The sequence below is a fragment of the Cryptotermes secundus genome, unplaced genomic scaffold (genome assembly GCF_002891405.2).
Source record: "Cryptotermes secundus unplaced genomic scaffold, Csec_1.0 scaffold101, whole genome shotgun sequence".
Taxonomy (NCBI): domain Eukaryota; kingdom Metazoa; phylum Arthropoda; class Insecta; order Blattodea; family Kalotermitidae; genus Cryptotermes; species Cryptotermes secundus.
Window position 1 is genome coordinate 255855 of NW_019720704.1, and position 16433 is coordinate 272287.

The window sequence follows — 16433 nt, forward strand, 5'->3', positions numbered from 1 at the left end:
CACACACACACACACACACACACACACACACACACACACTGTGCGGGATATGTCTGACTGCACGCAATAAGCTTTGTCATCAAATTACTTAACATATTCTGGTTAAATCTGGTGCTGGGAATGTGAAGTAAAATTTAGGAAAATTTAACTTAGCTCCATAACTGATCCCATACAACTGGCAGTTTACAAGAAGCCCATCAGCTGCTTAATATCAGCTCTTCATACATACAGCACTTGTTTTATTGTGGTCTAAACCTTTCAAAATAGGAAATATTCAGGGAAGCATAAGGTAAAATAACTTCTGACTCTGATATTAGTGTTGCAAATGCTCTGCAATAAGTGAACATCACTTCCAAGCACATACACACATCTGCAGAGAATATATTTAGAAAATTTATTTGTTACCCCAAAATTTGAAGGTATCTGTGTACCTCAGTCAGTGTACTAGGCTATAAGCAACTTGACCAGAGGATCTGAGTCCTACTTCCAAATGGGCACACATATTTCTCTCATCATGCCCACACTGACTCTGGGGCCATTAAACTTCCTTTTAAATGTTACTGAGGGCTTTCTTCCCACAGGTAAAGCAGTTGAAGCATAATGCTAATCACTCATCTCCATCAATGTCCAGGTTCAAGAGAAATTGCAGCTGTACTTCCTATAAGAAGACAAAGGCTGACAGATGGTTGGAGTGCACTGATTACAGTCTCAGTTTAGACAGACGAAATTTTTAAAGACTCTAATTAGAACCAAAACAGCAGAGCTGTATACAAGAGAGTAATATCACAGGAACAAAAGCCAAGTTCTTGACTGGTACACCCTACATGCTTTGTGTGCAATATGTTGATTAGAACTCACCTCTGGGTGTGAGATCCATGTTGTGCAAGTAAAATGGCCCCTGTCGTGTGATGATCTCATGAACGATGATCGCAAAAGAATACACATCCCCCTTCTGGGTGCCTTCTGGAGGCCTCTGTGGTCCCATGCGAAGCAACTCAGGAGCTGTCCATAGCTGCTCTGTAAACATACATAGCACTTCCTCAGGATCACTTTTGCTTACCAAATAATTCACTAATTCCATGCAGAAGCATCATTCTGTAAATATGGATAAGTTCAAATATTTGACAATGGCACTAACAAACAAAAATCATAGCATTTAGCTGTTGCAAGTTTTGGCATATACTGGTGAACGATGCAGCAGGAGAAAGTGGGGAACATAGTGCTGACCAATGGGAATGGACCCTGCAGTTAAGAAGAAGGCTTCAAGGAAAATATATGAAGCCAGTATTTGTATGTCTTAAGTTACCCAGGCTGTAAATAACTAACAACCAGATCACAATTAGACCATTCTTCCTGCTACTCAGTTCAGAGTACAATGTCTTCCAGTCTGCTTTAAAAAAAATATACACATTAAAATATGCAAATGTATGAAGCTACAAGACTTATCACAGGTGCAAAACTTGGCATCTCACCTTAAGAAAAGGACACAGATTGTGGATGTTTGAGATTACAATCCTGAGACGAATATTTGGACTTAAGTGGGAAGAAATGAGAGGAGAATGGAGAGAGGTGCATGGGCAGGATATGTAGCATGTATAAGGGAGAAAAGAAGTTCACAGAAAATTTTGTGAAAACTTGAAAGGAAAGTGCTATGTGGAAAAAACTATAGATGGAATGTTAAAATAAAAGAAGTTGTGAAGAGGACTGATTCCTTTTGTTCAGGACAGGGCTCAGTACTGGGATCCTGTGCACTCAGCTATGAATTGCTGAGTTTCATTAGAAGTGGGGAATTTGAGCAGCTCAGTGGCTATCAATGTGTCAAGAAGGACGGTGCTCTGTGGAGTCACTTCTACAGCCAATGCTGCATTTGTACCTCTATTATTTTAGAGGTAAATACAAGATTACAGCATGTCTGTTGAGTGTGTGTGTGTACCTCTTTAATTTTTGAGTGAAATGACAGAATTTCATGATGCTTACAACCTCTGCAGGCTACTCCACCATCCTATTTGTTCATTATGTACCGTTAGCAGTGTCAACATAGCAGCCATGACATTGTACATTGGATAACATGAAGAAGAAAACATGGAAGGTGTCCTGTTACAGGATATGCATGATGGATAAATCAAGACGAAGGTCAGTGAAGGATTTGAAGTTATCAAGACAGTGATTTTTTTTAATTCGCTTAGTAGGGGTGAAGTCCAACTGGTTCCACTCGGCATGGCGGCCACTGATTGGCCTATTGTACCTGCCCCGGGTGATTATGATGATGGAGAATTTGGTGGAATAAAGATTGTCAGGGGAAACCGAAGTATTCGGAGAAAACCTGCCCCGACGCCACTTTGTCCACCACAAATCCCACTTGACCAGACCCAGGATCAAACACGGGCTGCTGCAGTGGGAAGCCAGCGATTAACCGCTTGAGCTATGGTGTGGCCTATCGAGACAGTAACTAGAACAGTGTAGTGTCTGGGTTGCAATGCCGTGTAGCTTGGAGAAAGCCTGACGTTCCTCTGCTTCTGTTGGTCTCTTCCTTGGCTTACTATTTGACCCTGAAGATGGAGGTGATATGCTCCTCTGAAATGTCACACTCTGTCCAAACTGAATGGTGTTACAGCACTGAGAACTACAGTCTTCAAGGTAAATGATGTATGTAGACTGAAACATTGTATCTTAAAATGGTATGTGTATTTCTGTGCTTGTTAAAATACTCCGTCAGATTGTGAGCTTCTGGGCTGTGACAGTGTGCAGTCCAGTAGGTGGCTAGCAGAACTTTGGGGGAAACTGCTACTTCCATCCTCAAGGCAGAAAAAATGACTTGAGCTAGGAAAATGGTATGAAATACAGGGATGGGATGCTCAGGACTAGGGCTATGTGTAAACTGGTGGAATTCACTATACAAAACTACATGGCTCACATTCTATAAGACAGCAGTCCTAATCTCTAAATGAAAGTTCTTCTGCCACTGTTAGGAATGACTAGAACATATAGGTACCATGGCCAACTTTGACAAGGTCCTGAAGAAAATATTACAACAATAGTGTGCATTAACAGTTTTTGAATTAATAACCGTACATTAGTTTACACTTACTGTGCCAGTAGGCATAAGAGTCCTTGTCATCAGCATCTTCTCCAGAAGCACGGAGGCTGTGCAGGCCGAAGTCTGTGATCTTGAGAACAAAACGACTGTCCACAACACAGTTGGACGACTTCAGTGAGCCATGGGACCGGACATCACTGCTATGTAAATAACTCATGCCCTGAAAACATACGAAAAAGAATCAGTTACTTTGTATTGACCTCACAAACGCATGGTTTTAAAATTGTACTGCAACAATACAAACATATGTGAATTATATATATATATATATATATATATATGTCTTCCTTCGTTACAAGGTTCAATATTAAGATTATGGTGTTGTGGGATACAGCATTGTGTCTTCCAGTTGATAGGCAAATGTTTATCACATTACAATGTGTCATATGAGAGATGATGATAAATATTAATATTCACTCTTGTAAGACCCTCAAATCTAATATCTTTTTGCCTGTTTCAACACATATATAAATTTTTACAGTGTCTTTGTTAGACACACGTGCCATATTAAATTTTGCAAAGCAGAAAAATCATTTCAAATTTACCTATATTTCATGTATACAGGTAAACACAGCCCTACAGTGACTGAATTCTTCTTTATGTATATATAAAATAGTTCTAACATTCAATTAAAAGTTAGTTCTTCATGGGATGTTAAATCTGAAGCAGAACTGTCACAGTTCAGGTTGAGTATTCACTGCCATATTCACATGGCCTACAATATTATTTTGTTCTGTTACTTTCACATTTACACTGCAACCCGCCATATTCCGACTCTGTGTTGTAATTATGGGTTAGAATATCTGTGTTCTGAGTGCCTTACTCAACTCGTATAAATCTTTGTACCTGTGATTACAGTCTCACATCCCAGAGGGATGTTAGCACTGAGAGAACCTCAGATGTAATGTCACCCTTCCACGAACCTTCACAATATCATGCATCAGACTGTATCGGAACATCCAGTCAAGTTTGAACTGCTCATTCTCCAAGATGTCCTGAAGGCTTCCTTTAGGGCAATATTCTGTCAGCAGACATGCGTGTGGTGGATCAATACAGGCCCCCAGAAAGCGGACAAGATGATCATGGTGCAGGTCCCGCATCTGTGGAAGTCAATGTGTCTGATTAAAAATTTTGCAAGGCTTGCACTCGATGGGCAACTGTTTGCAGCCTCAGACATTTGAGAGAAAGCTTCTGAGAAAGACAGCAGATGTCACAACAGACGAGCTGCAGCAAAACAGAATTTAATTTGATTTAAAGAACAGGGAATTAGATTATATGTACATCAAGACAAGTCTCTTGTGCCTTTCCACACTGTGTTTTTGTGGGCTGTGACATGATGTACTGTGGTTATCAGTGTTTTGGAGCAACATACTGTTTTCATACTCAGGGCAAACCTCAAATATCATAGAGTACATTGACCTTATAATGTGATAACATTATACTGGCTAATACTGGCATAACCAGTTGAATCGTCTAGCAACAAGACCAGAGTCAGAGAAACAGACTCCAAAGGATGAACAGATATATGTAAAATGAAATTTTTCCTATAATAGTGTGAGAACTTGACTCTATGGTATCTTTCGTGTTGCTGGGATACGTTAAATAACAGGACACCAAGCATATATGGTGAGTATATTTACCATACAGATAAGAACTGTGTACAATTATTCATATTCTGTTCATACTTTGTTCTTATCGAGTTATGTTACGTCTGTTCAGTGTTATCTTTGAGCGCAGAATTCAATTCGTTCTTGAGATGTGGTAGGAACTTCGGAATATTTTTATGGCGATTATGTATTAAAAACAGGCGGGCTGGCATAGCGGTAACGCTTTTGACTCGGTTCGAGCCTCGGCTGGAGCACCAGTTATCCTGAGTTTTCTCAGTTCCTTCAGGCAAATGCTGGGGTAGTACCTCAATCAAGCCTCGGCCACTTCCTTGCAATTCCTTTTCAATTCACCTTTCACCTATCATCATATCATTTGACGCTATAAAGTCTCGCTCTGACAGAGTCGAAAAATAGCCTACAGAAAAGTAAATAAACAAACGCTAACTCGGAGACGAAAACAGCAAAGGACAAACACGTGTGATCCGTGTTCGAAATAAATAATTCAGTTTTCAATTTTCGACACAGGTTGCTCAGAAATACTTGAGAGGGAATTTTATCCTTTAAATTTCACGTCGGAGAGAAACACGAAAGGAAACCAAAACTGTCTCGTTACGGTGTCCTGTTCCCTAAAACAAGGTCGAATTAAGAAGTACATTTCACAAATCTGGTGCGTTACTTCACCATGCTCTCATTGTCTTGAATGTGCAGCCGAGTGGCAGAATGACCGATTGCAAAAGAAACTGAAATGTCCTGATATTTGCCTGGAGGGACTAAGGAAGACTATGAGATTCCTCATTCAGGATAACCGGTGTCAGAGCCGAGATTCGAGCTGAGATCCTCCAGAACGCGAACCTAAAACGTTGCCGCTAGGCCAAGCGGCTCTATTTTTTTTTTTAAATATCGAAACTCAAACACTGGGGTGGGGATTGTGATTTCACGTTAGGATTCCATGAAAAGACGAAAAGGCACTGGTGAATGTGAAAGAGTCAGTGAGTCCTTCGGAACATTGGGCTGACGGAGCGAGGTATAACCTGTAGGCCTGCTCGTATTGCGTGAGTGTACAAACGGAATTGACAGGCGATGATCGGTTGCCATGGCAACGCGACCTAAAGCGCCTCGGTCACTTGTGAGTGCGGTATGTTGAACAAAGCGCGAGAACATTACACGACGGGCCTCCCCGGAACATAGCGCTGACTCGAACTAAAGTTGAAATTGTTTTCTTCTCACTACCGTTGCTTGCGTCAAATTCCAAATTTGTTTCATCATTCAAGGATAAAGCCAGAACTACCCTATATACCAAATAGCACAAATAAACAGTATTCCTACACTACATTGGCACGCGGTAGCGTAGTTGCTACAAGCCGGATGGGCGAGGATTAGATTCTCGATTAGGCAATTTGGATTTTTCAGCTGACCTAATCTTTCCTGTCGCTTTATGGCCCTGGGTTCGACTCAGCCTCTGACAGAAATGAGTACCAGGTATCTTTCTGGTGGTAAAGGGCGGCCGGCCGACGCGTAAGGCTAACAACCTTATCACCATCTGTGAGCCGACTGTCTAGAAAATGTTGAAGCCTCGACGTCCCACTAACTCTAAGGGGCCTCCACGGTCTGTTATTACTGTCGCGTGTTTCCTAAGCAACGCGACAAGAAATTGTATGGGGGTCTCGGATTTGTATGAATATTTATTGGACAATCACTCTCTACACTCACAAATACGATTATTCACACTTATAACGTCTTCGGACGTTTCCTCTTCAGTGTTATACACTCTCGCAACGCTGATCTCGGTGATGTGTCTTCTGCTCTGCTCAGAGCTCGACTGACCTTCGCTCTCGTCGACTACGAACTGTACTGGTCCAAAGTCCAAGTCCAAGTCCAAGTCACATTGCGCATGTCGTTTCAGTCAGTAAGGCTTGGTGTCGAGCCCAGTCTGGGGCTCATGACCAGATATTTATTACTGTTGAACGTTACGGTTTTCTTATTTACATGCTACTGACCCTTGCCAGCGCAGGCTTTCTCGGGTCCGAGTCCCTTGGGACTCGCGGCCGTATTTTACTGTCTCAGATTTGAGACTTCCCTTTTCGTCGGCCTCCTACGACTCGCAGGGTCACGGTGGAGGTATTCGACCCCGCCTCCACACGGGTGATACTGGACCCTTGCAGAAGTTGGATTGTCAGATCCAGCACTCGAGCTGAATAGGGAACACCTCGTTGAAGGGTTCAGTTTCGCCCGGTGCTATGCAAACGATTTTCTTGTTGCCGCGGGAATACATTATTCCCGCTGCTATGCAAACGACTTTCTTGTTGCCGCGGGAATACATGTTTACTGTCTCAAACAATTCGTTGTTTAGATATTGCTAGCCCCGTGTTAGGTTCTCGTGTTCTTCAAAGCGGTTTCCCAGGTAGCATGCTTTCTCATTGTCCATTGCGTAGTGATGGATGTTTACAGTCCGACTTTCAGGCAGCACGTCGCACTACAGGTACAGCTTTTACCTTATCTATACAGCATATGACAAATTACATTTTACACTCCTTGAAGTAAAATTAAGATATCTTAACTTGGTATAAATAAAGATATTAGGTAACGCAATATCGCTCATAACTTCTGGAGGGAAGAGGGACTAATTATGACGCTGTCAGTAGCTGAACTGTACAGCACCGATGGTAGGACATGAATAATGAACTGGAAAGGATCTGGAAGGAAGGGATCACGGTCTAACTGCGGTAATATCCCGGCATTTACCTGGAGCGAATGAGGAAAACCAAGAATGTCAGGATAGCCAGTGTCTCAAGCGAGATTCGAACCGAGAACTTCCCGAAGTGACGCACAAGTACTCGGTTTACCGACGCGGTCACTGTGAACAGTACTGTATTCTGGGCTGTGGGGCCGTGTAGTCTGGTAAATAGGTTACAGCGTTTCGGAGGTACTTGCTATCCCATCTTCAGGGTAGAACAGCCGGATAGTCAGTGACATAAGAAGAAAGGGCAAATTCTAGAGCTAAGGGAGACGAACGGTGCCCTCAGACGCGGGCATGTGCCCCTCTTACAATCCAAACTCTCCCATTCGCCCGCAGTGACTTACCCGTTTGAATTCCAGCAGCAGAGGTCGCGTCAGCTCGATCCTCGGTTTGGCAACTGTCTTGATAGCAACTTTTGTCCCCTGCAAATAACATCATAAATGTCTAAACGCCGTCCTTTTGTCATCACAGCCGTACAGAAAGCTAAATACGTATTTCGCGATGCTGCCATGTTAGTATTTTACATTCAACAAACTGGTCAACACATTGTTGCTCGTCGAGCCAAATTTCGGACCACTGTATGTAATGACTTTAGTATCACTACCACTTCAGAAGTTTGAACATTCCATATTTAGGACTGACTGATGTGCACAGGTTGGATGATCCGCAGCGACATGAAGTTCGCACTAAATTTCACAAAGCACCGTCAGTTGGTTCAGAAAACTGGACACATACACCCATAGACATGTTACCAGAAGCTCATAGATATGTGGGACAATTGATAAAGGAACGTTCTGTCGCTGAGAACTAACAAATTTACAAACCTGGTTCCACAGCCAGCCAATTCTACGGGTTTTACACCTCAAATCAGCTGATCTGTACGCATGTATAAGGCAGCGTTCATCTGTCTGCCCTACAGTGTGAAGTTTTAACAATGAAAACTGGGCGATGCTATTAAAGGGGAGGAATACCAACTTTTAATCTTCCGCTCGCAAAATAAAAAAGTCTGTTCCTCTCGTCTTTTGTTACAAAGATAACTTCTGTGTGGGTGGCGTTTCTTCTCCTGTGTTGTACATTATTGCGGGGGAAGGTGAACGTTTTGTGTTGGCTGTAAACAAAGATTAAAGAGATTAAAAGTTGGCAGTGTTGGTATTACAAGCAAAGCGAAGTGCGACACGTGACCACATCGCTGGGTGGTGGGGTAATTCCCGGACTTGTCATCGTGACGAGAGGAGATTCCTCTTGCCCGAACAATCTCGGGAAAACTTTGACGCTTTTCAAAATCATCTAAGTAATATTTAAAATTTCAGGAAAAATTCCATGTCTCCATTGCAAGAAAAACAAGTTCGCTAATATTATTTAGAAAATGAACTGTGAAAATCACATGAAACAGCGTGTGAGGGAAATGTAGTGATTTCTAACGTTGGACTAACATACAGTAAACGCTGTGGTTTAAATGAGTGGCGGTAACCAGCCGACAGCTCACTCACCCTGTAGAAGCCGGTCGGCACGAATACTTGCCGGGTTCCGTCCCCGATGCTCAGCGCGTCCTCGGAGACAATTGACTGCAAACAGAAGCAACCCGAGTGAGCCGTTGAGGTCACGACAGTCTCTCTGAAAATTCAAGGTAGTGACACAGAAGGGCGACATCAGGACAAAGCGGTCCCATAGGAATCGGCTAATCTCATTCGTTCGTGCATAGCTAGCGTAGCCTTGAATGTAAGGATGGTTGTGACTAATGAATTGATATGGATGTGCAAGGAAGCGGCAGTATTCCATCTGATGGGCCACCAAAACACACTCAAGCACGACTGATGGAAGGTGAAGCAGACACACGTTGTGAGAAACAGCTGTTTGCCATTCGATACTTGATTTGTATATGTGATGTGTTTTGGTAGAATCTTGGCCGATACACATGGGTTTCGTCGTTTCATCCAGGCTAATGCAGGGAACAGTGCACGAACACTTGACGGCTCACTCTGCTCGTGCAAGTCTAGTCCTGATTCGCGCTACATCTACACGTCACAGCTGGAAACTCAATGTTCTGTTTGCACGAAATGTATAAAAGGAAATTATAATGAGGAGGTCAAGAGTTTATCCGTCCGTCAGTCCGTCCATGCATGCTTCATTTCGAAATGCAGCCAATACGTTTTCGTGGAATTTGGTATTAAAACCTTCACAAAAATGCATCGACTGTATTTCATTTCACTTAGGGCATTATCGCTGATATTTTTTTTTCTTGGCACTACAGCCCCAGTGGGCCTAGGCCTACCTCCATGAAACTCTCCGTTTCACCCCGGTTTTACTAGATCTTGGACATACGGTAGGACTCCCCGGGCGGATGATCAGCTCGTCGCAAGGTCTCTACCTGTACACAAACACAGAAAAACACACACAAACATCCATGCCCTGAGTGGGATTTGAACCCACGATCCCGGCTTCCGAGCGAGCAAAGACAGTGTATGCCTTAGACCGCTCGGCTACCGTGACCGGCTTATCGCTGATATACAAGTGTTATATTGAAACCTCCCATATTTTATCAGATCTTAGAACAGAAACTATGAATGGTAGGAAAATGAAGCTACAGGGAATACAATAACTCAAACAATTTTATTTGACACACTAATAAACTTCTACAAGTGAACCATTGGTAGTACGAACAATATCCAATCTGTATTCAATTTCTTGCCACGTTCTTTCCAACATGTCCATTGGTACAGTAGCAATCGTTTCACGGATGCGGGATCGTAAATCTGGGAGGTCATTCACTGAAGGCACGAACACACGGTCCTTCACGTAACCCCAGAGGAAGTAATAGAGCGGAGTGAGGTCCGGTGAACGTGGGGGCCACCGAATTGGTCCGCCACGTCCAATCCAATGATTTTAGAAGGTGGCATTGAGGGACCTCCGAATATCCAGACATGTCAAGGTATACGTGGCCAGATACTGTAGCTTCACCGAAGAAAAACGGGAATAAAATTCTTTGAGTTTTTCTTTCATCTAGCGTTAATTATAATCCATAATTTATCACAATTTGTTCGCAATGATTAATTAAAATGTGGGAGATCTGCACGGAACATCCTTTATAACCAGTGCCTTATACGGAGCTCAGGTGGTCTAAAATACATTCGTCATTTATTTGTTTGTATAGTGAGGCTGTCAATAGCTACGATTATACGGTATCAAATTGTAGCGCGATTAGGTAATGCTGAGTTTGAACTGGCGCGAAAGAAAACTTATCTCGAGGTTCTCGCGTAGCCATGAGGCGCCGAGGAACCCCAGACAGTACAGACGATGTCCCTAGCGGAATTCGAAAAGAGAGTCCGCGGTACACAAGTGAGACGCGCTGTTGCGAGGGCCAATTGCTCGCTCACTTGCCACGAAACAAATGAACCATTTATTAATATGGTTCATGTTTAAGGAAGTACAACGATTACGCGGTTTTTTATTCAGGGCTGAAGCCTGCAGCAACCCGTTAGGTTAGACCGTGTCATAGTTCACGCGGTTAGTCGCCAGCTTCCCACTGCGGCGGCCCATGTTCGAGTCCTGGTCAGGTCATGTGGGAATTGTGTTGGACAAAATGTCAGTGGAGCAGGTTTTCTCCGAGTATTTCGGTTTCCCCTGCAAATTCTCATTCCACCGACTACCCCACCTTCATCATCATCTATCATCCGGGGCTGATACAATAGGCCAATAGTGGCAGATGTACCAAGCGGACTCAGTCTCACCCTACCCCAAAAAACTAAAAAAAGAAAACTTCGGTTTGTACCTGCAACACGTGAACATGTCGGGGACAAAGCCGCGGATATCTCTCTGGGAGAAGCATGTTGTCACTCTAGTGCGAAGCCACTTACCGCTTGGCTGCCTCTCTTCGCGAGGCTGTACATGCTTCCTCTGGCCTTGCCTGCGGGCATCACTACGATGTCGGGCCACTGCACACGCCAGCTCATGGAAGCGATGGCCGCCTCAAGCTTGTAGTGTCTGCAACACACAAGACATGCATCTTCGTTTCATCCTGTTCGCTCCCTGGTAAGCATGGTTACTGCACGGTGCTCGTCTTTCGTTAGTACACACACACGCACACATGATGATGAATATGAAGGCTATTGGGATGTGACACGGTGTGGACTGATCGAATGTTAACAGGGTTTCGAAGTACCAGCTGCCTCCATCTTAAAGGCACTAGAAAGAACCAGCGGAGTCTTCAGAAACGTTGGTAACGTTCTAGCAAACTACACGGTGTCACATCCGAAAATGCAATCACGACACAAATCTGTTATATTACTGTTTCTTGGCGCAACATTTTCCAGGTTTGGCGCTTCCCCAACAAAAGTTCGCATATCGCTTTCTCTGTGTCAGTCCGTACGTCTGCCCGCATGTAACAACTCGAGAACCACTGAACTGATTTTCGTGAAGTAGTATACCGGGAAATTACATTAAGAACTGTCATTTTTCGTCACACTCGGAAATCAACAGTTGATGTGTCACAACAAGCACTTTCACTGATTTGCTGAAACAGCCTAGCGATACTTCAGCACCTATGCAACGGCAGATATTTCGCTTGTTTTCGAGGTACCTGTACAAACAAATATACATTCCATGTACCGACGGTCTTCAGGCGGCCGATCTGAGAGGATGGCGGTCCATACAACCACCGCCGTGAGAGGCTCGGATCACACGCAAAGAACTTCGGCCTCACCATTTTCCTTCTTCCTGTGATGTCACATTGGAATTTAATAAGTGCGAATGCTCTTTCCTGTGCGCCATCTTCATGTACCAGCCGCCCGAAGCAGAAATTGCCCTGCGGCAGTTTCATTATTTCGCTGTTTCTCTATTCTCATTTACTTTTGAGATTGGCGTAGTTGAGAAAATCAATAACGAAGAGCGATATGCAAATACGTTGAAGGTAATTATCAACTGATAAATTTCACTGGCTGTGAATTTTCTAACTTTTGATTAACTGCTTTTTTTTGTGAAGTTTCAGGAGCACGGTTTGATGAATGCTTCAAATGTTTACTTTTTATAAACACCATATAAAAAGCGAAATGGAAAAAAGCTTTGATTAAATCCTTTAAAGGAGGACGGCATATACAGAGTGTCCCAAGAGGAATGTGCCAAACTTCGGGAGGGTGTTCCTTATGTTAAAGTATGCCGATATAACCCAAAATACCTATGTCCAAAGTTGAACGGTTACGAAGATAATGGCCCGAGAAAAGTGTGGTCTTCTGGCGGGTCCACGCACTGTGCCTGTCAGCTGAGACGCCTTATCTATGTTTGTCCTTGAGTGTGTGATTCACATTAGCCGTAAGCTCATGCGCTGCCTACAGAGTACGTTGCGGCAGCGTCGTGAATCCTTGGTAAATTAGTTGTGTGATGAGTTGCTGAAATGCCTCTTGTGTTTTCACACGTGGAATTTGTGATATGCATTTTGTGTATGGATTTTGCGGTGGCAATGCACGTGCTGCTGTTGAAGAATACCAAAGGCGTTTTCCCGATCGAAGGATTCCATCTCGAAGTGTATTTACGCGAATTCACCAGACATTGCGTGATACTGGTTCGCTTCCGAGTGTTTCTGTGCACTCTGAAAGGGAGGATGTACGAATGATAAACACACGAGAGAACATTCTTGAGATGGTTCAGAGAAGTCCGCGTCTGTCCACTCGTAGAATGGCCTCTCGCATCGGCGTATCACGTATGCAGGTGTGGCGAACTTTACATGATGAAAAGTTGTATCCTTACCATGATCAAAGGGTACAACATCTGGAACCAGGCGACCATGCACAGCGTATGGATTTGTGCCACTGGATAAAAGCTCATCCCGAACTGTTAAGCGTCATTTTATTCAGTGATGAGGCGTCTTTTACCTTGGACGGTGTAAATAATTTACGAAATGTGCATACGTGGTCCCATAATAATCCACATGAGATAATGGAAACGAAATTCCAAAACAGATTTTCCGTAAATGTACGTTTAATACAGTTATGTGGTCGGCTTATAGCGTAGTCAGCCATGTTACGTCAGCGCTTGCCAGTCATGTGTCACGTATAATGCTTGGAAACCTAAGAACAATTATGACATGGCGAGCGAGTATTTTGTACTTCAATTTTATGGCTTCGTGTCACTCACAAGTTAGCTTTATGTTACGTACATTATTAACATTACAGAATCCACATATTCCTGCCAGTTTGAATATGTATTTCGTAATCAACAAGTGTGTAACACCGGCCAAAGTTTGACACTTCTCTGGCCATTATCTCCGTAACCGTTTAACTTTGGACATAGGTGTTTTGGGTTATATCGGCATACTTTAACACAAGGAACACCCTCCCGAAGTTTGGTACATTCCTCCTGGGACATCCTGTATATATCACCTAATTTCACATCAAAACTTTCTGTAGTTTAGACACACATAGAGTGCATTTGTCTGTTTATGTACGATTCTCAGACTAAGCGCCAGTTACTTCTCTACACAACCACAGCTACGAAGATTTTGTTTCTTCTTGAATATGACAGCATGTAGATTTGTTGATCGTTATCGACGTTTCGGAAGAATGTTCTGTCTCCAGATTCAGGACAGAGAAGTGCCTTCCATCCTGAAAACTGAGATAGAAAGCTCTTCCGAAAAGTCGGTAACGACATACCAGACTACACAGCGTCACATCCTGGGAGACGGAGGGAGACCTTGAGAGGGAGAGCCAATAGTACCAAAACTGCCTAAGCCCTTGGGTCTCCGGGGACTTGGGCAGATTCAGTCGGAGGAGGCCCCAGATTAATAATTATGAATAACATAATAATTTACCGATGAAGAGTGTCTCGGAGAGGTTGACTCCGTCCGTATTGGGTAATGTGGCAGGCGGCATGGCGCGAACCGGGACAGACAGGCAGGCACCGCTCAGTGTTACAGAGTACACAGGTTTGTTTCCATCGCAGGATTATTGCGTGTTTTATAACTATTACTTCGAGGTCTCCTGTCAAAAAAAATCCTTCTTACCATACAGATCTACTTTTATTGGGTTTCAAGTTGCAACAAGGTTTGTGACCTACAATTTTGATGGTACAGTCTCATATGCTCCCCTCTTACGTTAACCGTCACTGAGGTCCACATTGTTATGGAATAGTGCAATTCAAAGAGAGAATTCGACCAAGTGACGTACAGTCAAGTCTAGTTTCCGGTTCCAGTCTGTTTGCTTATGATCCGCAAGTCTCAACCTGTCAACATATCACGTGTTCCAGCCGTTATTCTGCTCTTGAATATTTCATCTCTCAACGAGTTTGTTTCTTCTGAGCAGTTCCTCTTCCTGTGCGGCCGTGACCTGATTTCTTGACAACTCAGCCCATCAGAGCGCTAGGTTGCACCTCTGGGCTCCTCTGTGCGGTCAGCCGCTGCTAGTGAAATAGCTGGCTGGCTGGCTGACCCACCGACCGACTGACCGACCAAGTACACGTGTCAGAAATGGTTTTTGAGGAGCTGGAAGTCCTTCGGCTGTTCAAGACGTTTGGTTTCCTCCTCTCATAAAGGTAAAGCTATCCTTGTAACGGGCCGTGGAGGCCCATACGTCGAGGGGCCCACATTTTCTAGACAATCGACTCACAGATGGCGGTAAGATTGTCAGCCTCACCCACCGGCCGCCCTTTACCCCAAGGAAGTTTCCTGGTACTCATTCCCGTTAGAGGCTGAGTCGACGCCAGGGCCACAGTGCGGCTGGAAAGATTAGGTCAATTAAAAAAAATCCACCTCATCGGGACTCGAACCCGTGACCTTCCACCTTGTATCATAGTGCCTCAACCAATCTCTAGAATCCGAAAACGTTTACCGCAATCACAAGAGCCCGCCGCTGGTATGAACTTTGTGGCAGATGCCTGAGCACCCGAACCTTGCATTTGAGCATCTACGTCTTGTATAGTGAAAACCTTTGTATGCACTTTCATTGTATGTCCCTTGGTTTGATTGCTCCAGCAGGGTTCAGTGAAGGGTGCGAATTACGAAGTTCCTCATTATGCACTTCCCAGACACCCTCAGTCTGTCGGGAGGGGCAAACAAGCGCCAACGCAGGGCCTGCCGGAAGTTCTACATACCGGAAACTGCCGGTGCTCACGCTTGGTTCGTTAAAATAAGGAATCTTACGTGCAGTGAGCACAATGTTTCTTGATAAGCTCACTGTCGCTCAGCTGGTCAAGAAACTGTCGGCCTATTGTGAAACCCATAATCGGTTCCGGTACCCAGAGCGTTGAATTCATGCTGCTTTTGAGGTACTCACAGCGCTGACTCTCTTCTGGTACGTGACGCCGTGTAGTCCGGTAGAATTTCACAGAAATCTGCTTGCTGCTTGGTTTCACTCGTTGCTAACTTACTATATATTCAACTCTGAAAATGGAGCCACTGTGTTCCTCTGAGGCCGCGCCATAACTCAAGCGGTTAGTCGCTAGCTTTCCATTGCGGGGCCCGAGTTCGATCCCGGGGTCTTGTCAAGTGGGATTTGTGGTGGACAAAGTGGCGCTGGGGCGGGTTTTCTCCGAGTACTTCGGTTTCCCCTGCCAATCTTCATTCCACCAAATTCTCCATCACCATAATCACCCGGGGCAGGCTACAATAGGCCTATCAGTGGCCGCCGTGCCGAGTGGACCCAGTTGGACTCCACCCTCCACTAAACGAATTAAAGAAAAGTTGAATTTAATGTTCCTCCGAAGTATCTTGAACTTCTACAAGATTACACGGCGTCACACTCTCGAAGCTCTCACTTTTTAGTTAATTTCAGTCCACAGCTTCACATCATATGCCTGTAATATCCATTTTAATATCATCCTCACACCTAGAAAAAAGTCTCCAAAGTGTTCTCTTTATTTTCATGTTTTCCGGCTAAAATGTGTGCGTGGTGATTCCTTCCCCAAGGCGTGTTACAAGTCTAGCCTGACACTGCCCCCACTTGTCAGTGGTGGCCCGCGTCACACGGCACCTCAGGCGCTCTGTGCACAATGCGCCGAGACGCGTCTT

The 16433-nt window shown here is 44.2% G+C and overlaps 1 protein-coding gene across 4 annotated transcripts in view; it reads right to left on the minus strand.

The window, feature by feature from the left end:
• Nucleotides 1-16433, minus strand: part of LOC111870948 (atrial natriuretic peptide receptor 1) — a 262334-nt gene that overhangs the window by 46698 nt on the left and 199203 nt on the right. For all 4 annotated transcript variants that reach the window (XM_033754102.1, XM_033754104.1, XM_023863625.2 and 1 more), the window contains 6 exons: nt 11296-11422; nt 8932-9006; nt 7786-7863; nt 4021-4197; nt 3089-3257; nt 859-1017 (listed from right to left, as the gene is read on the minus strand). In XM_033754102.1, coding sequence (XP_033609993.1) covers nt 859-1017; nt 3089-3257; nt 4021-4197; nt 7786-7863; nt 8932-9006; nt 11296-11422 — 785 coding nt within the window. The remainder of the gene's footprint in view (nt 1-858; nt 1018-3088; nt 3258-4020; nt 4198-7785; nt 7864-8931; nt 9007-11295; nt 11423-16433) is intronic.